This window comes from Notamacropus eugenii, chromosome 1 (genome assembly GCF_028372415.1).
Source record: "Notamacropus eugenii isolate mMacEug1 chromosome 1, mMacEug1.pri_v2, whole genome shotgun sequence".
Taxonomy (NCBI): domain Eukaryota; kingdom Metazoa; phylum Chordata; class Mammalia; order Diprotodontia; family Macropodidae; genus Notamacropus; species Notamacropus eugenii.
The window spans coordinates 40,019,022-40,035,394 of record NC_092872.1 but is presented as its reverse complement, the minus strand read 5'-3'; the positions used below and the strand labels follow the sequence as shown (position 1 = coordinate 40,035,394).

The 16,373-nt window shown below is 37.7% G+C and overlaps 1 protein-coding gene across 2 annotated transcripts in view; it reads right to left on the bottom strand.

Moving 5' to 3' along the window:
* SPATA6L (spermatogenesis associated 6 like) overlaps window positions 1-16,373 on the bottom strand; it is an 87,204-nt gene that overhangs the window by 22,408 nt on the left and 48,423 nt on the right. For both annotated transcript variants that reach the window (XM_072597375.1, XM_072597383.1), the window contains exons 6-8: window positions 10,098-10,172; window positions 6,806-7,060; window positions 1,845-1,950 (exon numbers count right to left, since the gene is read on the bottom strand). In XM_072597375.1, the coding sequence (XP_072453476.1) occupies window positions 1,845-1,950; window positions 6,806-7,060; window positions 10,098-10,172 (436 nt within the window). The remainder of the gene's footprint in view (window positions 1-1,844; window positions 1,951-6,805; window positions 7,061-10,097; window positions 10,173-16,373) is intronic.

The window sequence follows — 16,373 nt, the reverse complement described above, 5'->3', positions numbered from 1 at the left end:
TCATGAATTAGCTGTGGAACTTTGAGCAAATCACCTCCTCTCTAGTCTGATTCCTCATCTATAAGATGAGAAGAGTGTGGATTAAATGGTTCCTTCCAGATCCAACATTTTATACATTCCCTTTCAAATTGTTAAGATTATTTAGTTCAATGAAAAAATCTTGTGGTTTAAATCACAAGGGAAACATACCAAGCCAAATGACCTTAATATAACTTTAACACTAAAGCTGACCTTCCCTTTCTGCTCATACAGAATTTGGAGGAGAAGAAAACCAGTTTTCCTTCTCCCCACCCATCACCTGTCCACACTGAGAAGCTTGGCACCTACTGATTTTTTAGATTTAAAAAGCCAATGCAAAAACTCATATTTTTATTCCTTAGCTCAGAGAGGATATAAATGTAATCACAAGTCCACAGAATTCCTTCATCTACGTTCCTTTCCTAGATGAGAAAGCTATCAAAAGGGGCATGTCTCAGTTGATTTCACTAAAGCTCTGGTCTTAGAATCAGAAAATAAGAGATGAAATCTTGCCTCTGGAATGTGTTGTGTGAGTGTGGGAGAGTTACTAAATCTCTCTATACCATATTTCTTTATTTCTAAATTGGGAAGAATAATATTGCACTTTATCAAGCTATTTAATTATTGAATCATATATTTAGAACAATAAGGGACATTAGAGATCATCTAATACAACCTCCAACATTTTATGTATGAGGAAACTGAGGCTCGAAAAGGGAAAGTGAATTACACAGGCAGTAAGTAGCAGTCTGTATAATTTAAAGTGCTAAGGGAACATCGTCTGACTCCCACCCAACCTGGATAAGGAAGGAGCATCCCAAGTAGGAAGCCTGCAGGATGCAGATAGTGACTATAGATTGGTGGAAAGGAGAGGATACTGATACAATGCAGTGTGTCTACATGAGGGGCAGAGTTGGTACAAGGGTATTAGAAAAAGGAGACATTCATTCCTTTCCTGAAAGGAAAGATGGATGATTACAGACTTTATTGGGGACCAACTCCAGAGACACAGAGAAAGAGACACACTTTAGAATCTGTAGACGTGTTGGGGAAGCTGATTACTCTAAATATCCCTGATTTCCAGGCTGTCTTCATAGAAACTTCTGAGAATTTCCGCTTGAGTGAGATCAGGACCTTTCTCTTAAGTAAACTGAGATCTCTTCTTGCTCCCATCTTAAGAACTTCATATCCTGCATATTTTCAGGCATATCTGTATATTGCTATCTGTTTGGATAAATAAAGGCACTTGGTATTCGCTGTTTGTGATAGGGTTTTGTGTAACTAGAGTTTGGTGAGGAGCTAAGCCTGCAGTTGCAAACATGAGCTAACCCTTTTCCATTGAGAGCAACCAGGAAAGTGGCTTTTTGTATTGAATCTCTTGCATTTTTCTCCTAGACCAACGGTATTTAGGGAGCAGTTTGATGTAATTCTAGTCTGGTAGATGGATAAAAGAGAACCTGGTGGTACTCTGGGGCTTGCCTGTCCCTTCTCTCCTCCTTTCCTTGTCCCCAGCTGTCCACTTTCCTCTTCTCCTCAGGAGCAGTCCAGAACTCAGACCAAATCCATCAATGCCTTCTACAAGCCTTAGACAACACATGTAAACATCATGCATACATATACATACATTTTAGAAATAGGAATTATTATTTGTCACTTATCTAGGGTAATCCTCTGCCCATGAACTCCATAAAGCTCCCCTGGGTGATAATTGAACCCATAATTAATAAAGTAACTTAGGCTTCCACCATATGAAAACCCATAGAGCAGTGTGAAGTACCAATCTTATTAGATACATTATAGGAGAAAAAGAGAAGAAAATAAAGTACCTCTTTTCAGCGGAAAATCAAAGCAGTTAAAATCGACTTTTTTCCTGGACTTTTGAGTGTGTGATCTTAAAGGAGTTTGTTCACCAAATGGCTTTGAACTGTCTACCTAAAAATAAAGGAATGACATGAAACCAAATTTGATATTCTATGAAAATTTGACATGATACTAATAGCAGAGAATGGGCTAGAAAATCTTGTTTTTCCAAGATAAGCCTGGCACACACTTTTTCCATTACCCATCTTGAAAACTAAATCCCTAAACCTTTTCCTTTGTTCGTTTGTATGGAAGTTCACAGTAGAAAACAAACAAGTCAAGTAAAGGAGACATTTTGGAGACTAAGGATGCAATTTCCCAGGCAACTTTTTGTTGTACTTGCAAATGTTATTTTCACAATAACAACTAGTTAGATTCCTAGGAAAAAAGCTACAGCATCCTTCAAAAAATAGAGGAAAGGCTATAAAAAGGGGTGGGGGGTACATAGGTAGGTGAGTTTCAGTGCATATTCTAGTGATAACTATTTTTCTGCCAAAGGATGTAGAATCCTAATCTCCATCTGGGAAGCCAAATTTAGTCCTTTTGAGGCCCATGTTCTCTTCATACAGAACATTATTTTGCCCTCCATACAAATCTAAGCCTTAAACCCTTCCTACCTCTCAGCCCAGAAATACAGAAGGATGACTGCAGTATATGTACAGCTGGGTAGCCCCAACCTCTTACACCAGAACTGGCTTAACCTTTTGGACTGTTTCCTTTATTGCCTTTCTCTCAGTCTCGAGTCCTGTAGGCTAAAAAGGAGAAGGTTGCAAAGCAATTTAGGTATTTTTAGTATATTAAAGAATATGTAATGTAGCCCTACTATGATGACTTGTCATAGAGTACAGATAACCCTAAATTAACAAAAGCTATGCCAGAGGATTATAAACTATAAAGAGTTCATCCATGCTAGAAAAGCTTCAAGCATATTCCTGATGAAAGGTTCAGTCTGTTGTCCCAACCCAGCCAAGGGTAAAAGGCTCACAACCAGTAGGTTGGACATTAGGTGACAGCCATAGCAACCCATGAAACAAATCACAATACAATATAGTCCCTGGTCCTGTACTGCTACCTTCTATTTTTGGTGATGATACAACAGAAAGGGCATCAAGGGGTACTAAGAATCACATAGTTTTTAGACATCTATAAATAAGAACTATAGTTACTCTAATGAGTGAGAGCTTTGTAAAATGAACAAGAAATCTGACATAGTATTAGAAGAACTAAACTACAGTATTATTGATATTAGGATAACAGGAAAAAGACAAAAAGTTGCAGCTAAATAGAAAGATGGCTCAAGTTCTGCTTAGAAAAACAAACAAAAGAGTTCATCTTTTTCATGTACCCAAAGGCAATAAAACAATCTAGTTTCATGAGATGCTTGAATCAGGCAGTCAATGAACATTTATCAAGTGTCTATTATGAGTCAGACTCTGGGCTAAGCAATGAGAAAACAAAAAGAGGCAAAAGATGGTCCCTGCCTTCAAGGAGCTCACAGTCATTAATAGGGGAGACTAGCAGCACACAGATATGTACAAACAAGCAATATATAGGTTGAGGAGGAAATAACTAAGAGAGAGAAGGCACTAGAATTGAGAGGTTGGGAAAGATTTCCTGCATGAGATAAAGAAAGACAGGGAAGGCATTAGGCAGAAATGAGGAAGGAGAGCAACTCAGGTATGGGGGACAGACAGAGAAAACACCTGGACCCAAAAGATAAAGTGCCTTCCTTGTGAAAGTGTACACGGTAAGGAGTAAAGTGTAAGACTAGCAAAGTAGGGCAGGACAAAGTGACAAAGGGCTCTGAACACTCAACAGAGAGTTCTGTGTTTGATCCTAGAGGTCACAGGGTGCCACTGGAGTTTATGGAGTTATCTTACTTGGTCATTTTCTCTCACAATGTTCATGATATGCATAAACCAAAAAACCCTCATGAAGAAAACTGCAATTCCAGTGCCCAGTAGAATGCCTGGCACACAGCAAGCATTTGATATTTATGAATTGATTAATTGATCTACATCAACATATGTCACCAAATTATATGAATCAATCAATCAATCTACATATAATCAAAAGCACCCACTATGTGCCAAGCACTGGGTACAAGTCCAAAGAAAGAAACAATCCCATCTCTCAATGAACTTGCATTCTAATGAAGATAAAGTAGAGTACATATATTAAAAATATGCAGCATAACTATAAGGTAAATAAGTACCGAATTTGGCAACATCCTCCTAAACAAGTCAACACATATCTGGAAACCTAGTAACTTCCAAATGGAGGGCATAGGGAAGAATGTATATATATATTTTGGAAACTCATTCTCAGTTTTAGAGGAAATAAAAGCAGCAAAGGCTTGTATAGACTAACTAAATACTGCTAAATACCATGAATACTTTCTTGCAGACTCAAGTTGAAATGTGCTGGACATGATGCAGAACAGTATATTCAGAAATGAAATTGACTGTATATAAGCATATTATTAAATGACTGGATACTAGTACAGAAATCACCGGCAGGTGATCCAGTCTTGCAAGCACTAAGAGAATATTTTACAAGATAATATAAGAGAATATATCCAAAAATTGAAAGGAAATCACACATGGCATCATCACCCTAAAAAAGGAATGAGAACAATAATTACTACTGACTCCTGTGGGTACTTTCCCAACTGTATAATTTTTATATGAATCATCTACACATGTATGAAGTATATAACCTCGGAGAATATATAAGTGGTAAACAAGTAGACTTTTGTAAAATAATGTTTAGCAGGCCACACCTTTATAATCATACAACTGACTGAAAGGTACAAAAGATGTAAAATTCAATTGTATTTACTATTTGTTAGGTGCAATAAAAGAAAGAAAAGAAAAGAATTTGATTCAATAGAGCAAAATGTGACTTTACATACACACACATACACACATACTCAAAAGTGAGACACCCCCCATCCTCCCCCTCTACAAAAATAGGAGGTCATAAGGGTGGCACAATGTACATATTTTCAGACACTTTCAATGTATTACTGATTTTTTTTCTCTTCCTTTTTTTTTGTCTTTTAAAAATATTGTCATTTGGGATAGTTTTCTTGGAGGGGTAGAGAAAAAAATCAGAGGGAGAATTATGATGATATATTAAAAAATTTAAATATCAGATCTTTTTTAAAGTTTCTTTTTTAAAAACTACAAAATTAGCTGAAAGAATGTGAGATTAAATTAACTAAGTACTTTTTAGCAAACTGAAATTATTCTATAGCTAAGAAGAAATGGATTCAAGATGTTATGAACTGAGCTACACTTAATGCTGAAATTATATGTAACAATGTAACATTACATTGATGGATCACAAGGTACTTCAGAAGCTTTTGCAGGGCCTCAGGGTCATTATCACTGTAAGGTAATTTGCTGTCGTTGAGATTTTCCTTTTTCGTTGCTGTTTTTCATTCATGGACGGCAGTATGAAAACTCCCACATATTTATATACACTAGTCTGGATTTAGGATTCTAAGTGACTTGTAGAATGTAAGCTTTGTGACTTGATAATTAAAGAGATGTCCCTCCTCTAAAAAGGTTGGGGAAGGGGGGAGTCTTGGAGGTGGAAAGGAGGGAGAGAAATCAAGAGTGAGAATCTATGTGTCACTTGGTTTCACTTATTTTTATTTTATTACAGAAAAGTAAGTGTTCTGTGAAGGGTGATAATGTGAAGTTATGGTTTAAAAACAAAAGGCAACAACAAAAATTTTAAAACAAATTTAAAAACAAAGAATATTGCTCGACTTTGAATTGTCAAAGCCTAGAAGTCCTGTACGTTGTTTGGTCTTGACTACTGATTTCTTTGGTATGGGGTGAGGAAATTCTTCCACTGATACAGATCAGTCACACGCTTAAAACTTGCAATTTTAGAATGCTGAGGTCAAGAGACTTGCCTGGGGACCCACAATCAGGAAATATTAGAGCTCTGACTTGAACCCAGGTCTTCCTGACTTCAAGACTGTCTCATGTGGCCTCTGGCCTTGCCCATATTTTGGGCTTAATAAATGTTTATTTAATCAAACTGAAAAATATGGATAAGGATCACTGAATGCCCTACAGAACTGGCCTTATTGGTTTCTGGAAAGGGTGTTAAGAATAGATCATAAAGGCTCTGCTACATACAACCCAAGTGACCTCCAAAATGACCTGAGTGATCACTTTGCTCATCTGGGTTTTCTGATCTAATGAAAACAAATGCTCAGGTCCCTATCAGCATTAAAGGCTATGCCTGCTCTGAGCAGCACAGGGGACACAGAAATAGCCCCATTCAGCTTACAGTGCACAACTTTGTAGATGTGGGGACTCCCTCCACCATGGCAGACTGTAACCACTTATGTGACTTTCAATGAAAAACGTCAAGGGCCTCATGAGGAGTCTTTCTGATGGACAAATTATAACGCCATTCCTTTACTGTCCCCATTCTACTGGTAGGAATAAAACTTCAATGGAAGTCCAGTGTCCCTACTATGTGATACCTTAGGCAAACGTGGGGAACCTGCAGCTTTGAGGCCACCTGTGGTCTCAAGCGTGGCCCTTTGATTGAATCCAAACTAACCTGTGAAGTTTGGATTCAGTCAAAGGGCTGCACTTGGGGATCTAGAGGGCCACATGTGGCTTTGGGCCTCAGGTTCCCCACTTTTCCCCTAGGAGGAAAGTGAAAAATACAATGATACCTCTAAAAATTTTGCTTCCCTAATACCAAATATCCAGATGTTTGCATAAAGACATGGATGGCTATACGATACAACTTCAGGCCTCTCTTTAATTTCCCCTGTTTATATATGTATTCATTTTTTATTTTTGCAATAAAATTTCCTCTCTCCTCCCCCCCCCACCTCCTCACTATTCCCACCCTATCCCAAAGGTTTGTAAGGAGCAGTGTTAAGACTTACATGTCTAACTACAAATGGAGGTTTGGTTTCTGGTGGGGGTTTGAAACTACAAGATCCAGAGTTCCGCTGCACTGGCTGCAGCTCCTGGGAAAGGCGCCAGGTCATGTGTGGTGATGGAGAACGAGACCTTGAGCGTTTGCTAAGCTTCTCACAAGTATTCTCCTTCGGTGTGGCTTTTATGTTCTGTACATAAGGACTGAGCCCTCGTTTAAAAGATGAAGCAGAGCCAGATTTCAATTGTTGCAATCTTTCTTCCTGTAAAAAAAAAAATATTGTAAAAGGAGGATAAAGAGAAAATACGATTGAAACCCATAATCCAAACCCAAATTAAGGAGCTGAGGGTAGCCTTGGCTTTTCTACTTAGCACATTCATTTGAAGTCAGGTTTGAATCCTGGTTACTTCCTCTTACGAGGACCTCTCTCTAATCTTTAGTTTACTCATCCATACATGACTTTATATTTGTAATGGGTTTTGTATTCCTTGCCTTCTCAACCCACAGGGGAGGGGTTAGGAGAAAGGAAAAAATCTGGAACTGAAAATAACAAACTGGAATTTTTTTAAATAATAAAAATAAATTGTTTGGAGGGAAAAGGTTGGGTTAGATGAAGTCCAAAATTTTTAAGGCACTAAATCCTATTATCTATGAACTTCTAAGAGAGTATTTTTGAACCTAAATACTGTTTTCTAAGGACAATTTGGTTCAAATTCAAATATCACCAGTATTTGTAATACAATAATTATAATTCACTTTTACAAAGTGTCCCAAAAGTCTTCTTGCAGTTTTAACTTTCAAACTGCAAGAAGACTCTTGGGACACCCTTTATATACAGCGTCCTCACAATAAGCTGAGCCCTCCTACAACTCAAAATTCCCAAGATCAAGATCCATCACCTTCAGTCTCCCCCCATAGCAGGGACTGCAGTCAAATGCCACAAGGTCAGCCTCAGAGGAACAGATAAAATATGACAAATATAAGGACAGGACCTGTGATTTTATTGGTATAGGAACTCTTAGATAAGGAAACCCCTTTTACCAACGTATGTGAGCCCCTTCTCGGTAATGTATAGTCTTAACGAATTGTAGAGCTGTTGCTGTTGTGTTCGTCCTTTGTTGCCAAAGACCATGCCTTCAGAGAAATGATGACATGACTTTCACTTGACTTTGTTTTGAGGGAGGGAGGGCTGTGCAGGTCACCAGCCTCACTTCTCTTCTGGAGTCATCTGAATCCAGGGACCAGATATTCATCAGGATGCCTGGAGGTGGCCCAGGATACAGCGGGAGACTTTGGCCCCTTTAGGGCACGGTCTATTCAGATACTCACTTAGGGTGAGGTAACACCCATTCAGTGAAAAGGTCTGTTTAAGAAGTAATCAGGGAATGGCCCCTTTAATGAGGCAAAGAAAAATAACTTCATCAGGCTGGGAGGGAGAATTGTAGAGCACTGAACGGTTAAATGGATTACCCTGGGTCACAGAATCAGCATGTGTGTGTCAAATTTGAACTCAGGTCTTTCTGGTCAGTTCTCTAGTCACCATACCACACCGACTTCTAAGGAGGGTGAAAATATCATAGTAATTTATATGAAGCCCCCATAAAGGACAATGAAGTAGTTCCAAGAATAGAAGAATATTTCAGATGAAACAATAAAAGAATTAGACATCAAAAAAAAAAGGATAGAAATTAGAACTTTGAAGGAAGAAAGCAGTAAGTCTAATAATACAGTAGGAAATTTGAAACAACTGAGACAACTGCCCAAAACATGACTACAATGCAAATGCAGGTATAGAAGGAAAAGTAAATAAGATTTTGAAACGTGGTATTATTGTTGTCAGGTTTTTAAACATTCTGGTATCATTTTTCTTATTTCATCTTTAAGCTAAACTTAGCTTAATAGGTTTTTATCAGTTTTCATTTGATATTAAAACTTTATGATTCTAATTCTGCTTCATCATGGTCTGACAAGATAGCTTGCATACTTTCTGTTTTTAAAAAAATTCATGTAGGACTTCTTGGCAGCCTATTATATTATCAATTTTTGTGCTCATTAACCAATTCTTCCATTTAGTACTCTCCAAATATTTTAATTCTATTTTACTAAATTAGCAAATTAGAACTGTGATTATTGTTAATCCTTTTATTTAATTTATCATAATCTGATAATGAAGCACTGAAGTCTTCTAGGATTATTATACTTTTGTCAAGTTCTTCTTTCATTTATTTTTTATTAATTTAATTGGCAAATTGTTTGGTACATACAAAATGTAATTTGTCACATACCTGTTCATTACACATTTTCTTTTTACCGTTATGTGAAGCCCTTGCCTGTCTTTTAATGTTTGCTGGTTTGAATTCTATTTTATCAAATATCATTTCTGCCATCCATTCATTTTTTTAACTATAAGTAAATAATTATGGTTTAGAACCACCTCTTCACTTTAATTTAGCACTATATTCTTGCACTAACTGTGTTTTCTGTGAGCAAGATATAGATGAGTTTTAATTCTTGATCTACTCTGTGATACTTCTCATTTTTAGTGGGAAGAGTTATTATTGTTTTGTTATAAATTTAATTTGTCTTCAGACATCTTATTTTTATTTTTCTTGGCATTGCCTTGGATGAAGTAAAATCTATCTTAGTTTTCTACATTTTTTCAACCACTAAAACTAGCTAAAGAAACAACTCATTTATATTTTCAAATTATATATAATTACACATATGCATATAGAAACATATACATATATTTGCCCAAGGCTTATAATTAACTCTATAATTATAATTTCCTGAGGTTTAATTAATACCTTAAAATTATTCATTGGTTGTCTTGGGCACACATGGATGGCCAGTTGCTACAATTATCAGCTGACGTAAACTACCTTTGGTTGACCAGGAATGGCGAGAAATCTGGGTTTTTCCACCCACTCTTCACACATTTGCCTTATAACCACTAGTGAAGATTTACAAGCTAGCTCATCAGCACTTGTGGGTAGGCATAAAGTACAAGTAGTTATATATTCGAGGACCAATAACTTTGACCTCAGTGACACCTTGTTCTAGCCAAATGAACTAAACAGAATACTAACACAGAATGCTCCTGAAGGAGACCTCACTACTGTTTTGATATTCAGGTTGGACAAACAATTCGAATACAGATTTAAACTTCATAGGAGCACTTTGTTAATCCAAAACTGAAACTTGATTAAAATACTTTAAATTTCATTCTAAGTCAAACCAATACTAGTTACGAAGAGATACAGCATTATTGTTGTGCTGATTTTCTTAATTATACTTACAAGCAGTCTTTTTAATGGAAAAGTGAGTTCTTTGATGGCTGTCCTCGTAGAAAATTCTATTTTTGGAGAGATGCCCTTAAAATAGACAAAAGGAACAAATGAAATCACTGAAAATATCTCTTATCCTAAAATGGTAAAATGCCAGATGTTCCATTTTGTCTCATTGTCATAATCCATGAATTCCATTATCATCATCTAAAATCCCACATTAAGGCTCAGAATGTGTTTTCAGCACCCTAGCCTAACTGGAGCTCCAACCCAACACTCTTCCCTGAACATGGCTTCTACCCTCCTACATCTGCCTTTGTTCATGTTATCCCTGTGCCTGCAATTTCCACACTCCCTTCCTGAACTCCTACTCATCCTTTAAAGTCTAGCTCAAATGCCACTACCCCCACAAAGCCTTCCCTTACTCCCTCTCTTCCCTGTTAATAACAACCTTACTCTTCAGACCTCACAAAGAACCTTGTTGAGTTATTCTTTTTAATTCTAATACCTTAGCCTGGAATGTTGTGTACTATAGCTGTCTGCTATGTCAGTGTCTTCCTTTGACTAAATTATAAACTTGAAGCTAGAAAATGTGACTTATCCCAGCTTTGTAAACCCTCTTGCACCTTTTACAAAGTTGTACATACTACAGTAGATGCTTAATCAATGCATCTTGTGTTATAATTTTATCATACTTCAACAATTTTTTACTGACCTCCCAGTGCAATATAAATGAAGTAACAGGTACTTTCCTGCTCTAATGCCTGGGATGAAAAGCAAACACAAGGGCTTTTGCTTCCCCACAGAGCACCCAACAATTTGACAGCTGTTACAGTGACTCAAAGACTGCATCTGGAGGAACAAGCTTGATTTGTATGCCAGTACTAAAAGCAGCTCTTCCACCAAATGGAAATACCTATGAGATCAGGTAGGAAAATTCCCCCATGTTCACTTTTAAAGAATCTCTCTCTCTCCTTAAAAATATAGGGCTGGGAGAGATAATGACAAATTATTTAGAGTAGCCAACCCTGCTTGTCAAAAACTCCTGTTGCAGTATAACTAGAAAACATCCATTTCCTTAAAAAATACTGAATAATGTCTTATACATATATGTTGATCTATATAGATGCATTACTATTGATGTAGTTACAGTAAGTACATGTCTATGTTCCTTCCACGCACACCTTGCCATCATTCCCCTATATCTGAAGGCCTCTCAGTTACTTTTGTGGGGTTACAGTTCCAGCTAATCTTCCCTGGTTTCATCTTCCAAAGCTAAGTCCAACTATCATCTTTAGCATCTCTTTATGGCATCTACCTCAGGGATTCAGTTTCATTGCCACCACCAGCAAGGAAATGCCCTGGAGGAGAAAGTAAACAAAAACATATACACTTTGCTATAGCCATGGAAAGCCATAGCCAAACTATGGTCAACAGAGCCAATCATCAAGTGAAGACCCACAAAGGGACCAAGAGCTTAAGCGTGCACCAGAGCAAAGGAGTCTTTCGGGTGATGTAGCTGGAATTGTGTTCTCATCAACTGTGGCTTCCTGCTATAACCACACAAAGACTTATATAAGACAGCACCATGGACTCCTCTGAGGCTGGTATCTCATTCACCAACTTTCTTGGGCTTCTAAGAGAATTTATTGCAAAGCAAGAACATGAAGCTGTTCCTTAACCAGTACATTATCAAACAAGACCTTCCATCAAAAGTAATTCTGCACTTCCAGTGTCTAAGATCCCTTCCTCAAATGGCCCTTGCTTGTTTCCCATTAGATTGGCTCCTGTGGGACTGTCATAAGAAGGATTCTTATTCTTGGTTCCTGAGTGTTCAGAAGCTATGGAGGGTAAGTAGAGATCCCTTAAATTATAAAGTAGGAAGAAGAAAATCATTTGCTAAATGTTGCCAATTCTACCTCCACAACCACTGTCCTATCCATCCCCTCACCTCTATTCACATAGCTACTTCTGTAGCTTAGACCCTCATCTTTTCTTACCTGAACTACTGCAATAGCCCCCTAGGTGATCTACCTGCCTCAAGTCTCTCCTGATTTCAATCCATTCTTCTCAGAGTCACTAAATGATATTCCTAAAGCACAGACTGACCATGTTACTTACCTGCTCAATAAACTCCAGTGGCTCTCTATTACTTCTGGGTTCAAATATAAATTCTTCTGTTTGGTATTTAAAGCACTTCACAACCTAATTCCAATCTACATTTTTAGCATTATTGTACATCCCCTCCCCACCTCACCCTCCATACTCTTCTGGCCAGCCAAACTGGCCTTCTTACTGTTTGTCATACACAAAAGCATCCACATCCTATCTCTATACCTTTGCACAGGCTGCCCCTTCATGTCTAAAATGCCCTCCCCTTCTCATCTCTGCCACCTAGAATCCTTAGTTCATTTCAAAGCTCAGCTCAAATACTACCTTCGAGGTGAGACCTTTCCCAACACCTCCATCTGCTAGTGCCTCCCCTGGCAAAATAAAGTACCTTGTCCACATTTTGTACCATTGTAACAACTAACGTTGACACAGTGCTTCACATATGTATATTGACTTCTATAGCGCTTTAAGGTTTACAAAGAGCTTTACGAATTTTTTTTAATTTCAGCCTCACAACAATACTGGAAGGGAAGCGCTATTATGATCTTCACTTTATAGATGAGGAAGATGAGACAGACAGAAGTAAAGTGATTTGTCCAAGGTCACACAATGAGCAAACGCCTGAGGATGGATTTGAATTCGAGTCTTCCAGACTCGATGTCCAGCACTCACTCTATTGGACCACTTGTGGAATATAAGCTTCTTAAGGGCAGGAAGTACTTTATTTTTTGTCTTTTATCTGCAGTGCCTTGCACAGGGCCTGGATCATAGTGGTTGCTTTAATAAATGCTTGTTGCCATTGATTGGTAGTTCATGAGTGCCTAAACAGTCTCCAAACCAGGTTCCCTAACTAAATCTAGTACTCTTTCTAACATGTTAATGGCAAGCCCTACTAATTGCCATTAAATATTTAAATAGAAGAACTTTAAGATTACATATTTACATCTTATCATATCTAAACAACATCAAGGTGGACAACTTTATCACATCTAGACACAAACACTTTTGGATAAAGAGTACATTTGTCATACTTCCTTAGACTTCCTAACATTTTATGCCATGAGGCTTCTCAATGAATGGAAAATACTACCCACCACTAGTCTTAATATAGTTACCTCCCCTTCAGGAGAATGAGAAGGTTAGCTGGTGTTCCCTATCATAGCTGACCACAAGGAAGATGAAGTGCGCAGAAGCTAGCCCCACACATTTCAGGCTAAATGACCTCAGGCTTTCTCAGTAACCTGAGCATGGTTCATGAGCAAGGCTCTCAACATAGGACAACCTAGAGCCTTCAAGAAGAGCTGTAGTGAGATGTAGTACTATGGGTCTGAGGTCAAGCAAATGATGGAAGGTTAAGGGAAGGACAGGACTAGGGTATGTCTATAACAAAAAAAATGAGCAAGAGATCAATTAAAACAGTTCTCAAAAGAACCAGAGGCAAAAGGTCATGTCCACTGACTGCATAAAACAGTCCAAAAGCAAAGGCAGCCATGGGATCTAAGGGCAAAGACATAAACAAGGACATAGACAATTGGAGTATAAGCTAAACTGGGGACAAAGAAAGCAGAGAAGAAGAGAAAGGTCCAAGAAGGGCAAACAACCTCCTTGAGTGGCTAGTGTAAGTAATATTTTCCCCATCTTATATATGCTTTGTAGCAATTCACATCCATATGGCTCTTTAAGCCTGATCAAGCTCTTTCCTCACAATAATCTGACAATATAGGTAGTATAAGGGGCAGTGGACACAATGCCAGGCCTGGAGTCAAGAAGACTCACCTTCCTGAGTTCAAATCTGGCCTCAGACATTTACTAACTGTGTGACCTAAGCAAGTCATTTAACACTGTTTGCCTCAGTTTCCTCATCTGTAAAATGAGCTGGAGAAGGAAACAGCAAACTACTCCAATATCTTTGTCAAGAAAATCGCAAATGAGGTCACACAGAGTCAGACAAGATTGAAACAACTGAACAACAATAGGTAGTACAAATATTATTATCCCCATTGACAGATGAGCAAACAGGCTCGGAGAGGTTGTTAGTAAACTGCAAGGTTAGAAATTCAACCAATGTGCTCTATGCCACATAGACTCCAACTACAAAGATTATGCTCTGAAATACAGTCATAGTAGCTAAGTTTCTTAGAGCAACCTAAAAATGAAAGCAGATGTGTCTAGGCAGAACTTATTGATCTGGCTATTCATAGTTCACAGGTCCTTCCTTCCTTCCTTTCTTCTTTCCTTACTTTCTTCTCGTTCCCAAAACATTAAACCCAGCGCACTCTGAAGGCCATGGGTTGGACAACAATACCAAAGCTCCACTTAATGGCTGGCGTAGAGTGATTATCAATAGTAACAGTTTCTCTTTCCCTCCCAGTTTGATTTTAGTTATTTTTTTCTTTTCTTTTGCTCATTAAAAGGGCCATTCCCTAACTACTTCTTAAAGAGGCCTATTCACTCAATGGGCATTACCTCCCTCTAAGTGAGTACATGAAAAGGCCTATCCTAAAAAGGCCAAGGTCTCTCATTGCCTCCTGGGCCATCTCCAGTCATCCTGATAAATATCTGGTCATTGGATTCAAATGGCCCAGGAGGAGAAAGTGAGGCTGGTGACCTGCACAGCCCTCCCTCACTCAAAACAAAGTCAAATGCAAGTCATGTCATCATTTCTCTGATGTCATGGTCTTCTTCGAAAATGAAAGACAAACACAACATAGCTCACAAAGCATGTAATTCTAATTATAAATAGTCATGAAAAAAGGCCACTGAAGTTATGTAATGGACCAATGTATCATCAAATTATGCTAAAAATCAAGACCAGGGTAATAAATAACATAATTAGAATGCAATATGCTGCACAATAAATTTTCAGAAGAGGAAAGAACTCTGGAAAGATTAATAAAGTGGGAAATTTTTACATAATGAAATTGACAAGTTGTACTAATGAGTACAATTAGATAAGCCAAGTTATTTCAAGATGATCACTGAGGTCTCATTCTATGATAATAATGGCTGAACCCTACTGTAATGATGTCACTGAAATGATTGAGTATCTTTCTCATAGCAGAATATGCGCTTGGTTAATTAAATAGAATAATAAATAAATCACACTTATATGTGCTTTAAGGTTTAAAAAGGGCTTTTCTAACATCAAGACTGAGGAGGCAGATGTGTATGTTATCGTAAGTCTCTTTATCTTCATTGTAAAATAATGCAGATAAACATAAGGAACCTGAAGCTTGGCGAGTTCTGATTTATTCAAGGTCACACACTTAGTAAGTATCAAAGTATCAAACCGACATCATTAGGCCATTTTGAGGCTTACAAAGCACTTTCTTCACAACTTCCCTGTCAGTTAAGTAGTAAAAAATATTATTGTACTCATTTTACAGATGAGGAAACTGAGACTTGACAATCTAGGTCACATAGCTAACAAATATGAGAGCCAAGATTAAGATTCAGGTCTCTTTTAGCTTCTCATCCAACATTATTTTCCACTCCACTATGCAGACTACCCAATGTAATAGACAAAATGTACAGTGAAAAAATACAAAAAAATTAAATCAGTAATTAAAATAAAAAACAAAAGAAAATAGTCCTTAGAACTCATTCTGGGAATTAAATATATAATAAGCCAAAGAATTTTTGTCAATTGAGTAAAGCTTGACTTAGGAAATATGAATCATGGTCTGGAAACTAAAGCTATTTTTTAAAAAAAATCTATTATGTCTATGTCTGCAACGTCCCTGACAAACTCAATGGGCTCCCTATCCAACTGTATGTTACAACTTGGGCAACACACATTCTTCAACTATTAGGTTTTCACTATGTGAATTGTGAGACTGGTTTCTTTTGAGTGGACATAGGTGGTCTCACTGAAGAAGCCCTGTAGTAATCCAGATTCAATCAGCACAATATCATTGGCAAATGGGACCATCTGGAGGATACCATTAACTATAAGAGGTCCCTCTTCCATTTGAACTTTGCACAGGCTATCATTTAAGATAGTGGTGAGTTCTGGGAGCCAAGATGGTGCAGTAAATTACCGTCCATCTCCCATATATACCTCTGAACAACCAAACAACCATAAAATATCAGAACAAATTCTGGAACAGCAGCGTCAGCAGAAAGGTAGAGTAGAGCAGTCTTTTAGTCCAGCAGACTTGGAGAATTGGCAAAACG